The sequence below is a fragment of the Podarcis pityusensis genome (genome assembly GCF_964106645.2).
Source record: "Podarcis pityusensis genome assembly, chromosome: 4".
In the NCBI taxonomy this organism is placed as follows: Eukaryota; Metazoa; Chordata; class Lepidosauria; order Squamata; family Lacertidae; genus Podarcis; species Podarcis pityusensis.
In genome coordinates, this window is record NC_138027.1 from 16,020,407 (window position 1) to 16,035,423 (window position 15,017).

Below are 15,017 nucleotides of genomic sequence, written 5' to 3' on the forward strand. Positions count from 1 at the left end.
ACAGGTTGGAGGGATTTGAGGAGCTAAAAATTACTTTACCAGGTGCTACTCTCTTGCTTTTGAATTATGGTGCTGGAGGAGACTCTTGAGAGTCCCATGGACTGCAAGAAGATCAAACCTCTCCAAATCAGCCCTGAGTGCTCACTGGAAGGACAGATCCTGAAGCTGAGGCTCCAATACTTTGGCCACCTCTTGAGAAGAGAAAACTCCCTGGAAAAGACCCTGATGTTGGGAAAGATGGAGGGCACAAGGAGAAGGGGACATCAGAGGACGAGATGGTTGGACAGTGTTCTTGAAGCTACGAACATGAGTTTGACCAAACTGCGGGAGGCAGTGGAAGACAGGAGTGCCTGGCATGCTCTGGTCCATGGGGTCACGAAGAGTCGGACACAACTAAACGACTAAACAACAACAATCCTCTCGCCTGAGATTCCACCCGACCCGTGCAAACCCCCTCTCTTGCTCTTGGACTAACCCACCTCTGCCTGCATGTAACTCTTTCCCAAGCTGCCCTCCCTACTCTCCAAACAGGCCTGTGCAAAAAACAACAACCCCTGCTCTCTTGTCTCTGAGTCTCTGTCTCCAAACCACCCGCCTCTTCCCACACAAGAACTCTCTTTCCCCTGTTCTCCACCATGGCTATGCACCATTCCCCTCGCTCTCCAAGTCCAACCCATACCCATCCCCTCTGCCCATGCAAAAACACTCTCTCTCTTTCTTTCTTTTAATCTTTTTTATTGAGTTTTCCACTTAAATCATATTCACATTTTGTTACATAATTCTATGACTTAATATATTACTCTGTAAGAGCATCGACCTCCTTCCCTCCCTTTTTCTGACTTCCACATAACTTTCCATATTCTTCGCATTTCTATAAACACTTATTTACACTTTGTCAAATTAAAATTATAAACGGCGTTTCCATGTGCTGCTCTGGTTCGCCAGACGCGGCTTAGTCATGCTGGCCACATAACCCAGAAGCTGTACGCTGGCTCCCTTGGCCAAGTGAGATAAGCGCCGCAACCCCAGAGTCGGCCACGACTGGACCTAATGGTCAGGGGTCCCTTTACCTTTACTAAATTATACTATTTCACTTTATTATCGGTAAATCAGTTCCTTAGATTTACATTACAAAACATTTCAGTTCAAGCCTACAAACGTTTTCAAATGTTTACAATTTTCTTTCATATAAAATATAAATTTGTTCTAGTCCTAAAACTCTCTCTCTCCTGCACTGGACCAGGCCCCTGCAATCTCTCTCTCTCTCTCTCTGACCCAGCTGCCGCCGCCCCCATACAAAACCCATACTCCACCCTAGCAACCTTGTGCACCGCAAACCCCCTCTCATTCTCCACGACCCACCCTCTGCCTGCGCCAAAGCTCTCCTCTCTCTCTCTCTCCTCCCAACCCTGCCCCATCCTCTGCCCGCATCCTGCGATAACTCTCACTCTCAGCCCTCCTCCTCGCGGAGCCAGCCTCGGCCCTCACAAACTCCTGCTCAGGCTCTGAGTCTCCTACTCCCACTGGACCCACCTTCTGCCAGCACAGTTTTGAGGAGGACAGGCGAAAAAGGTGTCAATGAACTTAGAGAGTCAATGAGCATGAATTGCAGGTTCATTCCCCTCCTGCGCTGAAAGACGTGAATGGATTGGTGGATCTGGAACTTGGTGTGAGTGACGACAGTGTGTGTGTGTGTGTGCGCGCGCATTATGAAATGTTATTTATTACAAAGCTTCAAGACTTTTTTTTTTTTTTTTTTTTGCTGGAAAACAGCATGGGAGGAATGGGGTAACCCCCCCCTCCACCCCGTAATGGAGTACAGGTTGAGAGCCTCCGCAGCTGCTTTTCAAAATGAAACGTGGCAAATCTTAAGAACACCCTTAAAAGGCTCCCTTACATTCATACCTAATTTGACCCTGAGATAGATACGGAGTAGAAGTGGAAGAAATTGACACCTAATTCAAAAGGGGGGGTTGGGGAGGATTCTTTTGAACTGCACTGTGCGTTTTCTAAAACTTGTATGACACACACACACCTCTCTGTGTCCCCTGCAGCTATGCAAAGCAGTTTTGCAATTAATGAGCTGTCAGATTCCAAGTACTTAAAAAGAAATGTGTTAAAATTTCCCATGTACACTAAAAAGCATAACATTCCTTGGTCTGTTGATTAATTGACAAACGTTACGATTATGTATGCGTGTTCCTACACCAGCATAAATTGATCCAAATAAAAGATATTGCCTTATGTCCCTGCCTTGGCTAAAACCCTTCCCCCTGGTCTACAGTATGCATTTGTTTCTGTGGAGGACCATTCAAATCGTGCAAAGCCCACCTGCAGTCTGATGTAGTCCAGAGACACGTTTGCCAGTTTAGCGAGATCTAGGCCATGCAAATAGGTTTGCTTCTTCGTTCGTTCGGATCCATTTCTGTGGCTGTATACTCTTGAAAACACTTTTCAGATAACCAGAAGAACAAAGGCATGTTGTGCTTCTTCATGTAGAAGGGAAATGTAAACACATTTCTTCCTAAATTGAGAAAGGGGCCTTGTATTTTTACTGGGAATCTTAAGAATGCGTTCTTGCAAAATTCACATGGAGGGACGCTGGTGGCGCTGTGGGTTAAACCACAGAGCCTAGGGCTTGCCGATGGGAAGGTCAGCGGTTCGAATCCCTGCAACGGGGTGAGCTCTCGTTGCTCGGTCCCTGCTCCTGCCAACCTAGCAGTTCGAAAGCACGTCAAAGTGCAAGTAGATAAATAGGTACTGCTCCGGCGGGAAGGTAAACGGCATTTCCGTGTGCTGATCTGGTTCGCCAGAAGCAGCTTAGTCATGCTGGCCACATGACCCAGAAGCTGTACACCGGCTCCCTTGGCCAATGAAGCGAGATGAGTGCCACAACCCCAGAGTCGGCTACGACGGGACCTAATGGTCAGGGGTACCTTTACCTTTACCTTTTACCAGTAGGAAACGGCGTAGGGAAGGGGAAGTCACCTGACCTCCTGACAGCAAAGCTGCTGGTGCTTATTAGGATGGAGAGGGGCAAGGCAATAGGGAGGTCAGTGCCCTGCAAATGCACAGGCAAAACCAATTTGGTGCTCCTCCTGATGTGTTCGAACCACGAACCTCCCAGCCGCCTCACCTCTCTCCTTCCCCGGTGCAGAAAATGACTTAGCTTTCAGAAGGTCAGGTGAGCACTGCTGCCCCACCGCACCATTTTCCTGCTGAGAGGTACATGTGTCATAAGAAAACGTGTGGATGTAGCAAGACATTGAAGTTGCAAAGCGTTACATCCTACTGTTGCCCTGGATCCCAGTAGTCTGCAGTTCATCACTAAAGGTTTAAACTAAACTTCTCCTCTCACCAGTAGGACTTTGAGGAACAGTGGGGCATATCTGGCAGCTCTTCTTGTTGTGGTAGCCCCGTGGGGAAATGAGGCAGGGGTTTTCTGTAAGATATCGAATGCTGACATCGTTGAGCTCGGACACTGAGATCCACCTCCGAGGGCCTTCTGGCGATTCCTTCACTGCGAGAAGTGAGATTACACAGGGAACCAGGCAGAGGGCCTTCTCGGCAGTGGCACCCAACCTGTGGAACACCCTCCGGTCAGATGTCAAGGAGATGAGCAACAATATAACCTCCAGAAGACATCTGAAGGCAGTCCTGTATAGGGAAGCCATTGAATGTGTAATGTTTTATTATGCTTTTACAGTGGTACCTCTGGTTACGAACTTAATTCGTTCCGGAGGTCCGTTCTTAAGCTGGAACCATTCTTATCCTGAGGTGCGCTTTTGCTCATGGTGCCTCCGGCGCACGATTTCTGGTCGCATCCTGGGGCAAAGTTCGCAACCGGGAGCAGCTACTTCTGGGTTAGCGGAGCTCGTAACCTGAAGTGTTCATAACCAGAAGCGTTCGTAACCAGAGGTACCACTGTATATAAATTGGAAGCCGCCCAGAGTGGCTGGCGTAACCCAGTCTGATGGGCGGGGTACAATTATTATTATTATTATTATTATTATTATTATTATTATAGCAAAACATTTCAGCTTCTGCCTTCTTCAGCTTCTCTGATGTGAAGCATAATTTGCATGGAGAGAGAGAGGGAGAGAGAGAGAGATCTTGTGGTTTAGAGTACAGTTCATTGAGCAAATAATTTGAACGAACCCTGAGGGGGAGCAGAAGGAGTTAAATTAACAACCGGACTTCAGACTAAAGTGGAATGGCTGATAATTGAACTGTGGGGGAGATCATAGAAATAAATAATGCAAGATCAGAGAGCTGCCAGGAGATAAAAGTAACGTGTGCCACTTTAGAAAAAAGAATGAAATCCATATATGTTTCAGCGTTCTCCTCCCCCATTTCAGCAATAACTTTTATAGCATGACACTAGTGAGGCAGAAATTGATTTTTGCTTGCATGAACATAGCGTGGGTTCTGCTTCTGTAAAAAGCTGCTAACGTACCCAATTCCCACAGTGGCAGCATTTGATGGTTTTGAGCCAAGATCTTGTATTTTGCTCAGTCTGGTTGCTCTGACCTCCCATTTCACACTGATTGCTTTGCTGGGTAACTGCTGTGTTAGTTTATTTAGCTGGCTTTCCCTCTGCCCTCCCCCCCCCCCCCACCCCTTCACCTTTTTATATTTAAAAGTGCAAACTGGTGGTTCTGAATAATTACGAGGGGGGCGGGGGTTGAATCTGACAATCTTTATATGTTTTGTAATTTTGATTTATATAGCGCGTCACATCCAAGAAGTTCAGGGGAGGGAATGAAGCAAAAAAACACCCTCTGTCTCCGCAGAAAAAAATAACATTTGCTCAAATTCACTGAAATGGCCTCAAGGTTTTTTTCTGACTTAACCCTGAGTGGCATCCCCATTTAATCTGCCCCCCCCCCATTTAAATACTAATTTTAAACCTATTTTCTCTCTTTAAAAAAAAAACCCAACCCAATATATTTTGTCTCAAAATATACATTCTGATGTATTTTTTGGCATTTGAGTAGTTCAAAATATTGTAGATACCGTAATGCATTTCCAATCCTCACGCTGGCCCAAAATTTACATAATTTTCCCATGTAGATGTTAGCACATTGTAAACAGGCATATCTCAGCCATCAGCGGACATTTCCAAATCAAGTTACCTTCCCTATGTGTTCCCTTTTCAAAGTTAATGGATTTCCAGTGGAATAGCCATGTTAGTCTTTACAAAATTTAAAGATTTGAGTCATGGCCTACCACAAAGCCATCTATGGCTGCAATCCTAGCCATGTATACTCAGAAGTAAATCTCCTTGATTTCAGTTGGGCTTTCTGCCAGGCAGGCAGCCTTCCTGCCTTGATTTTACAGTTCAATATAGACTTAATCCTATTTCGTTTCCCCTGCTCAGCCATCAGGGAAGGACAGTTCTGTGTTGTTGTTTTTTCTTTTACCCTGTTGGTATTTTGCTCTTTTGCATCCTTGTAGGATTGTATGAATTCCTGTGAGCATATAAACATTTTACAAGCACTCTTCATTCCGCATATAAAAGTCCTTTGTGTGATGCAACATTTTGTTTGATAAATTTTGTACAGGAAACTCTTGGGCGTGAGCATCTGCTGAAATATAACTCTCAAGTTAATTCATGCTTTAAATTGTTGTGGTAAATATGATTTTGTATTTGACAACAGAGTAACAAAACAGATCTCTTATTTCCGTGTGAAAAGGGACAATAATGAATGATGTATTCCACCTGTTTTTAAAATCCACAGTAGAAAGCGGATTAGGACTGTAGTCAGAACTACACTTATGTGGGAAGAAGCCCCATCAAATTCAACATGGGTTGATCAAAACTACACAGAATCCCATGTTGAGAACATAAGTAAAAGGCAAAGGAAAAGGACCCCTGGATGGTTAAGTCCAGTTAAAGGCAACTATGGGGTTGTGGCGCTCATTTTGCTTTTCAGTCTGAGGTAGCCAGTGTTTCTCCACAGACAGCTTTCCGGGTCATGTGGCCAGCACAACAGGACACCGTGACAGAAACCAGAGCGCATGGAAATGCCGTTTACCTTCCCACCATAGCAATAACTATTTATCTACTTGCACTGGCATGCTTTCGAACTGCTAGGTTGGCAGGAGCTGGAACAGAGCAACGGGAGCTCACTCCATCACAGGGATTTGAACCACAACCTTCCGATCAGCAAGCCCAAGAGGCTCCATGGTTTAGACCACAGCGCCACCCATGTTCCCAGCTCTGCATGTAGAAGGCAATGGGCTCAATCCTCAGTATCTCCAGGTAGGGCTGGTTTAGACCACAGCGCCAAGCTTGCTGGGTCAGGCCAATGGCTCATCTAGTCTAGCATCCTATTCTCAGAGTGTCCAGAGTGTACCACCTGTGGTAAGCGCACAAACCTAAATGCAACAGAACTCTGCCTGCCTGTGATTCCCAGCAACTGATATTGTGAGGCATGATGCCTCTGACCGTGAGTGTAGAATTTAGCCATCATGGCTAGTAGCCATTGATAGCCTCTTCTTCCATGAATTTCTCCAGTCCTCTTTTAAAGCCATCCAAGATGGCGGCCATCACTGCCTCCTGTTGGAGGGGGTCCCACAGCTTGCGTGAAGAAGTGGTTTCTTTTATCTGTCCCCAAACAACATTCAGGCTCATTGTATTCCCACAACAGTTTTCACAACGCCTGTGGACATTTTGCCTTTTGCTGTTACCGTTTTCTTCCCTCAGGTTACAGTCACGGATGGAGGCGCCTCTCCCAAGCAGTCTACAGTCTGGCTGGTGGTCCAAGTCCTCGATGAGAACGACAACAAGCCCCAGTTCCCAGAGAAAGTCTACCAGATCAAGTTGCCAGAGAGGGACCGGAAGAAGAGAGGCGAGCCGATCTACAGAGCCTTCGCCTTTGACAAGGACGAAGGCCCCAATGCGGAGATTTCCTACAGCATCGTGGATGGGAATGACGACGGGAAGTTTTTCATTGACCCGAAGACTGGAATGGTCTCCTCAAGGAAGCAGTTCACAGCTGGGAGCTACGATATCTTAACGGTAAGCCATCCATGGTTGAAATGAGCAAGTGCACCACTTATGAGTTTTATAGGGAGGCTTCTCTTCAGTGTTGTTTTATGCAGCAGACTTTCCTAGATGTTATGAGGACTCTGCACCTTGTTCACCACAAAAACCATTTTGGGTTTCCTTGGGATTTCCTGCTGAATGCTAGGGGACTTTCCCCAAGCATGCAATGCGGGTTGTGGGGGGGAGGAAATGGGTGAAGTGCGCCAACTATTGCCAATTCCCCTCCCAGCTTCCGGGGGGGGGGGGGAGAGAAGGGGAACAAACCCAAAATATCTCTTCTTTTGAAAAGAAGATGGGGAGAGCTGAAGAACATGCCATTCCATTCCTTGCTACAAATGTCACACATGGACATTGGCTAAACCTTACGGCGTCCATGGTGTGTGTGTGTGTGTGTGTGTGTGTGTGTGTGTGTTACAGGGGAGAGGAAGGGCAGTAGCTCTAGAGTCCGGGGTAAAAGGGTGAGGGGCTGCACGGACCTCTTGTCAACAACACCCCGTTCAATGGGGCCATAATATCTGACCCTGAGCAGCAAACCAGACTGTAACTCTGACCCAGATTATCATGAAGCAGCAGTTGGACTAACGCCATCAGAAGGGTTGGATCCAGGCCCAAACATCATGGCGAGGTCTGTTGGGCTCCTTGAATTGGCACCTCCAGAGCCACTAACCTCTGAGCCTCTGCAAATCACAGGTATAGCAAATGCTTTGCACTTTGAAGGTCTTAGGTTCAGCCCCTAATCTCTCCAGTTTGGAGGATGAGGTACCAGGTAGTGGGAGAAACTTTCAGGTGTCTTCTAAAAAAATGTGTAGTTCTTTATCTCCTTGACATCTGATGGGAGGGCGTTCCACAGGGTGGGTGCCACTACCAAGAAGGCCCTTTGACCTGTTTCCTTGTAACTTCACTTCTCCCAGTGAGGGAACCCTTGGAACTGGACCTCAATGTCCAGGCTGGATGTTGGGGGTGGAGACACTTCTTTAGGTATACAGGGTCGAGGCCATTTATGGCTTTAAAGGTCAGCACCAACACTTTGAATTGTGCTAGGAGACGTGCTGGGAGCCAATGTAGGTCTTTCAAGACCAATGTTATGTGGTCTCGGCGGCCGCTCCCAGTCACCAGTCTAGCTGCCGCATTCTGAATTAGTTGAAGTCTCCGACTCGCCTTCAAAGGTAGCTCCATGTAGCTTATTTTCCTGTGACTAAAGACTTATCCATACTTCCTTCTGTCCCTCTGCTTTCTCTAGGGGGAAACTGCTCTTTAGTTCCCAAGGGGAGCAAGCAGCCATTTGGGTTTTCTTCGGATTGACATTTGCTCTGATTTAAGAGCAAGTTTTATCTGGGATAGAATTGGGGCAAGGGGGAAACTGCTTGGACCCATGCTTAGAAAGTGTAGGTCAAGCAGAAAACGACTGATAGCCATGTTTTCTGTGCATGAGACGAGCAGAAGTGTGGGCGACTCCTAAGTCCAGCGCCACTTTACAAACTGGCGAGAGTATTTCAACAACAGCTTTCATTGGCAACAACATACTTTGCCAGAAGCTTCTCACTAAGTCGAATTCAGGTGTCCTCAATCAAACTGAGCATTCAAATAGATTGTTTTCCCCCCAAAAATATATGTAAGAATTTCGAGACTTTAATGAATATAAAAAGCACTTGGCAGACTCGCCTTAACACAGAACGTTAATTGGAGTGTTTTTCGCTGGAACAATTTTACATGGATTGGAAATAGACCGAGGAGGAACCTAAGCAAATGGTAAACAGCGAAGTATTGAGTGGGCACAGGTGTTTGGTGGTCTGCCATGCTGATCGATAGCTTCTCCAACCCCCCCACCCACTCACCCCATCTTTTTTAAAAGCCTTATCAGTGATTTCCAAGTGAGAGTAAGCAACACTGTAAGCAGGTGCTTTTCACGACTCACACTGTGAAGCAGAAAAAGAGATTTCTCTCTTTGGGATCTGGTTTAATGAACGGCAACCCCCTCTCAACACAGAGTGCCGAATCTAGCTGTCCCCCTTCAGCCCCCTGGTTTGGCTGCTTTGCCCCTCGGAGTGGCTCAGCTGCAGCTCTGAAGCCCCCCTCTCCCTTTTTATGCAGACCCAACTGCTTTGGACAGCAGCCCTTGTTAGAGACAGCAATACCTACTTAGGCGAGAAGGCAAAAAATCATGGGAAGTCACAGGGTGGTGGAAATTGCTGGACTGGCCTCCCTGCAAACCTCTCCCACCCCACTATGGTTTGACATAGCCATAAAAGGTGAGCCTGGTGCCACAAGCTCTGCCACGAGTCGTATAGAGCACTAATTTAGAGATTTGCCCAAGCGTGAGCAGATTTCAAAATGCAGCCCCATCCTCTGCATTACCTGGAATGTGGAAAACCTGCGTACACAAACTTAATAAGAGAGCAAGATCCTTCGCTCGGCGAGCTGCCAGGGGTTGGTGGCCGGTGGCAAAAGTGAGCGAAGCAACAGCTGTGACTCACAACGGGCTGCCTTCCAACTTACGAGAAAGTCAGATGTTTCTTCATGGACCTCATATCACACACATCTCCCCATCTAGGCAAGGAAGAGGCACTGCTGCAGTTCAAGGACACAGCCCCCCCACCCCACCCCAGACAGACACACTCAAGGAGTTTGCAAAGCAGAGCAATTGAACATGTAGCCTGGGAAAAGTCCGGAGGGCAAGACAGCGAAGGCTGCAGGACCACATTCGGCCCCCAGGCTTAAAGTTCCCTATTTCTGATCTATACTGGGGAACATATGAAGCTGCGTTTTCCCATGCCAGACCAAAGCTTTTTCCCTCTTGTGGTCTAGGTATAATTGATGTAGCTCCCTGCAGATATGCATTTGTCCATGTACCACATTGGGGGGGGGGGCACCTCTGTCTCTCCAGATAATGTTGGACTACAGGAGGAGGAGGAGTTTGGATTTGATATCTCGCTTTATCACTACCCGAAGGAGTCTCAAAGCGGCTAACATTCTCCTTTCCCTTCCTCCCCCACAACAAACACTCTGTGAGGTGAGTGGGGCTGAGAGACTTCAGAGAAGTGTGACTGGCCCAAGGTCACCCAGCAGCTGCATGTGGAGGAGCAGGGAAGTGAACCTGGTTCACCAGATTACAAGTCTACCGCTCTTAACCACTACACCACACCACAGTCTCCAGCTTCCTCTGCCTATGGCAGGCATGGCCAAGCTTTGTCCTCCAGCTGTTTTGGGACTACAATTCCCATCATCCCTGACCACTGGTCCTGTTAGCTAGGGATGATGGGAGTTGTAGTCCCAAAACAGCTGGAGGGCCAAGTTTGACCATGCCTGGTCTATGGGCATCTCCATTTAGGCAAGGGCTGATGTGAGTTGTAGTCCAGCAATACCTGGGAGGTTCCAGGTTCTCCAGTCCTGCCCTGGTTCTAAACCTGTGAATTTGTCCTGTGGCATCTTCACCCAAGAGGAGCACTTTACCTGGAATTTCCACCACCGAGAGTATGGGATGGATCTTCATTAGAATGAAAATAAGCAGGATGGATTCTTGTATCCACCTTCCAAGACAGGAGCTGAGTTATGGTACTTCTGGCACCACACTTAAACAATTAGCCCAGCTACAGATCCATACGCAATGTTTCCTCTTTGGCATGGGATAGAAGCTTAGGCTGCATTCACACAGCATTCCCCTGACATTTCAGCATCACAGTGTATCTGAGCTTTCACATCATGCAAAAGCCACTTCTGGAAAATGAATGGAATACAGTAGGATCGCATCTTACTCACATTTAATTTCAACCTTTCATGGTTGAAGGCTGTTTGGTTGAAATCACACAAGTTAAACGCATGGAAGGAAGGAGCTTAAAAGTTATTTTTGCACAGGGTTTTATCAGCATGGAAATAATAATAATATATTTATATGCCACCCATCTGACTGGGTTACCCCAGGCAGTCTGGGTGCCTTTCAACTAATGAAAACACAATACGACATCAAACATTAAAAACATTAAACATTAAAAGCTTCCCTGAACAGGGCTGCCTTCAGCTTTTAAGGTCTCTGCCTTGCACACCGAGGTTGGATGCTCTCTCAAGACCTCGCAGGAACTTGGATGGCACCACCAGATCTTGCAAGAGCACCCCAGAGCCTCGCTTGGGGGGCAAGGATGACTCGGTGCACAGCTGTAGAAAGGATGGTCATGCTGGGGCAGTTCCAAGAGGGTGGTTTAACTGTGCATGTTTTTGCATATAACAAGTAACCCCAGAACGTAACCCCCACTCAGAATGCAATCATGAGGTATAGTGCATGTTTGGCGCTCATTTCTGCGTTATGTGGGTCCAGAGAAAAATCTGTTAGCACCCCCTTTGACCCAGAAGATCATGGGAGTAAAGTGACAGTATTTGGGGCAGTATATCTGCATACATCTCTTTCCTGTTGTTGTTCTGCCCTCATTTGCCTTTGGCCCCACCCACCACTCGCATATGGCCCCTTAAAGGCTGCACAGAAGTGAATGTGGCCCTTGGGCTGAAAACAGGTTCTCTATCCCTGCTTTAACCAAAGGGTAGCTCAGTCGGTAGCGCACAAGACTCTTAATCTCGGGTTGTGAGTTCATGCCCCATGTTGGGCAAAAGATTCCTGCATTGCAGGGGGTTGGACTAGATGACCCTTGTGGTCCCTTCCAACTGTGTGTGTGTGTGTGTGTGTGTGTGTGTGTGTGTATACATACATGTATATGTATATATATATATATACATGCACATTTTTACCAACCACCAAAACACAAATCTTATGATTGAATTTGGCACTGGGCACAGGCAAATAATCTTTCAGCTATGACTCGCATCCGGAAAACTGAAAGTTGTGGACTGTTTCAGAGAGAGAGAGAAATACACATAAATTCTATTCAGAAAGGAGTCTGCCAGATTGTTACCTGCCTTCTTTCCCTCTCTCCATGTGCAACAGATAAAAGCCGTTGACAATGGGCGGCCGCAGAAATCTTCAACCGCTCGCCTCCACATTGAGTGGATTAAGAAACCGTTGCCTTCCCCCATCCCGCTGACATTCGACGAGCCCTTCTACAACTTCACCGTCATGGAAAGCGACCGAGTGACGGAGATCGTTGGCGTGGTCTCGGTGCAACCTGCCAACATCCCGCTGTGGTTTGACATTGTCGGTAAGCGTGGGCATGGTGCCAGTGGGCATCTTCCAAGCAGGAGGAAATAAGTGCGGTGTGGATTTTGATAAGGGGGAAACTAACAAGGGATTAGCTCCCCGGAATTAAGACTGCATTTGTGGTGCTGTACTTGACAATGGCTAACTTAATATACTACTTTGTCATGCTTTGGTTATGATGCCTTAGCTAAGCTTTTATGGCTGGATTTTTCCTTTTTCTCTTCCATAATATGTGATTGACTTGCAATCCTAATGTTGTCTGTCATTTAAATTCTCTGGCCATAGTTTGCTAATCCCATTTCTAAATGTATTTTGATGGTAACTTAGATCGGCTGTCCCTCATTTCTCTCTCTCTCTTTTCTCTTCACGCTTTTATTTTTCCCTCTTGCATTCTGTTATCTCGGTTCTTTCTTTTTTTTCTGCTTCCGACTGCTGTGCTTCAAGGTGGCAAGCATGCTCGAGAGATGTTCTATATCCTACAGACAGCTTGTGGGCAGAACTGTTCAACAGAAGGTACCTTCAGTGCAAACACATTTGCTACAGTACACTTTCTAAACTGCCTTATTTATTTACCTTTTTGGGGGGGATGGTGTTGTGTTTAAAAGAAAAAACCCTTAAAAGAGAGCAGTCTGAAGCCAACTGCAGTTAAATCTTTACTAGCTACCTCAGAGACGACAAATGGAAATTGTTCAAGCCATTTGTCAGCCATTCCTATAGTCATTCTAACTACAGCATATCTTGACGATCATGAAGAGTTTAAGAGTTTTGTCGCCCGCAATCACCCCAAGCTTTTAAATAATTTGGAATGACCTTGCAAATAACTCCATAGAAGTTACCAGCCTGCACATGTTTCTACCTGTAAATGTTTGTACAAGCCCACTTGACAGATTAGACTTTGGACTTATCCACACTTAACATTTGCCCCTCGCTTTCTAGGCACAGAGTCACACCTTCCCGTTCTGTGTCTGAGCGCTTTTTATTATTATTTTGCTCCCCACTGCTTTCCCCAGGAAGACCTGCTCTTTAACGCTGAATCGGAACAAACAGCAATTTGGGTTTTCTGCAGATTGCCCTTTGTTCCGATTCATCGGTAAAGAGCGAGTTTTCACAGGGAATGCTCCAGAGCAAAAACAAACAATGGCAACACCCTGATACAGACCAGGAAAGCCTAGACTTGTGCCTAGAAATTTTGAGCATGAGCCCTACATCACACTGCCTTTGAAAAGTGCCCAGGAACTTCAGCTTGTTCAAAAATAGCTCCTGGGATGTGGCCTGGAATAAGCATTGTGGGAAATATTTTACTAATATCGCAACAACTTGAAGTGCCAATTTCTTTTTTCTTTTTTTACCTTTAATCCCCTAAATGGTCTGGGCCCGCTGACATCTTTAGGACTGCCTGCTCCCTATACAGTGGTACCTCGGGTTACATACGCTTTAGGTTACAGACTCCGCTAACCCAGAAATAGTGCTTCAGGTTAAGAACTTTGCTTCAGGATGAGAACAGAAATTGTGCTCCGACGGCGCGGCGGCAGCGGGAGGCCCCATTAGCTAAAGTGGTGCTTCAGGTTAAGAACAGTTTCAGGTTAAGTACGGACCTCCAGAACAAATTAAGTACTTAACCCGAGGTACCACTGTATATGTGTTGAGATTTCCTTTGGACAACTTGCTTCTTCTGCGAACAGGGCTTCCTTCTTGATGGTTCCCAAACAGTGCAGTTGCCTTCCTAGAAAGCTTTCCTTGCTCCATCCTTAATTGATTCTAGATAGATGTGGTCCTCTTTTGGAGGGCTTTTGGGTGGCCCAAATCATCTTCCTCTCCTGTTTTTTGCTGCCAGTGTCTATAGTGTGCTTTAAATTACTTTTAGCATGTTTTATATGATATGTAGCTGCTCTCGTATACCTCATTAACCAACCACCCTGGAGACATTGGGTTGAAAGGCAGCTTAACACATAAATGCCAAAACAACAACAACACAATTTGTCCACCTGTGCCTTTCTTAGTAATTTATATTACAGATTTGGACAGTCACAAAGAGAGGAAGTGGGGAGGAGGACAGAACCTGACCTTTTGTAAAAGTAGCTTGGTTTGGTCACCTGGAGGCCATTGTTCCTTGCCTCAGGTGGCCAGGCAAGTAGCTGTTCATAAGGCTGTATTAAAAAACTTGAGTCTAACCACTGTTTTTTTTTTAAAAAAGTGGGGGTAAAGAGAAGAGGACAGATAGAGAAAGGGGGAAGCCAGGAGTCTGATTCTGTGCTAGATTGGCAGGTGTGTTACAAATGAAGGATGCTGTTTGCATATGAAGGGTTTGCATATTTCTAAATCCTGCTGACTGTAGCGGGACTCAACAAGCACTCCAGAGCGTTTGAGATTGCAGCTGATATTGCTAAATTGCCTCCTCATGGACGCATGCTGAATCAGAGACACGGCCAGGTGATTCTCCTATTTATAACTAGCGGGTGCAACATCAGCTGAGTTAGGGAAAGAAAGTCGGAGTTGCTGCCTCCGGCCACATCCTTCAATACCTCTGCTTTGTGCCCTGAACATTTTTGCCTTTTGAGGGATGCATCTTTGAAAATGTCTCTTGCAAGTCTGGCTGGAGGATGGAGAGGGATGTGTGATATGGAATAGAAAAAAAACCTACTGTAGGAAAAATGTTCTCCACCTGTGGACTAGATGGGGTGGGCCAGGCATCCCCAAACTCAGCCCTCTAGCTGGGGACTACAACTCCCATCATCCCTAGCTAACAGGACCAGTGGTCAGGGATGATGAGAATTGTAGTTCCAAAACAGCTGGAGGGCCAAGTTTGGGGATGCCTGGTCTGGGCTA

At 46.4% G+C, this 15,017-nt stretch overlaps 1 protein-coding gene across 11 annotated transcripts in view; it reads left to right on the top strand.

Annotated features, from left to right (window-relative positions):
- FAT3 (FAT atypical cadherin 3) overlaps positions 1-15,017 on the top strand; it is a 719,557-nt gene that overhangs the window by 318,364 nt on the left and 386,176 nt on the right. For 8 of the 11 annotated variants that reach the window (XR_013985096.1, XM_081001695.1, XM_081001693.1 and 5 more), the window contains exons 5-7: positions 6,710-7,024; positions 11,982-12,192; positions 12,636-12,704. Coding sequence is in view for 10 of the 11 variants with exons in the window: in XM_081001695.1 (XP_080857821.1) it covers positions 6,710-7,024; positions 11,982-12,192; positions 12,636-12,704 (595 nt within the window). In the remaining variant the exon portion in view is untranslated. The remainder of the gene's footprint in view (positions 1-6,709; positions 7,025-11,981; positions 12,193-12,635; positions 12,705-15,017) is intronic. The other 3 variants (XM_081001699.1, XM_081001701.1, XM_081001694.1) reach the window with 1 other exon arrangement.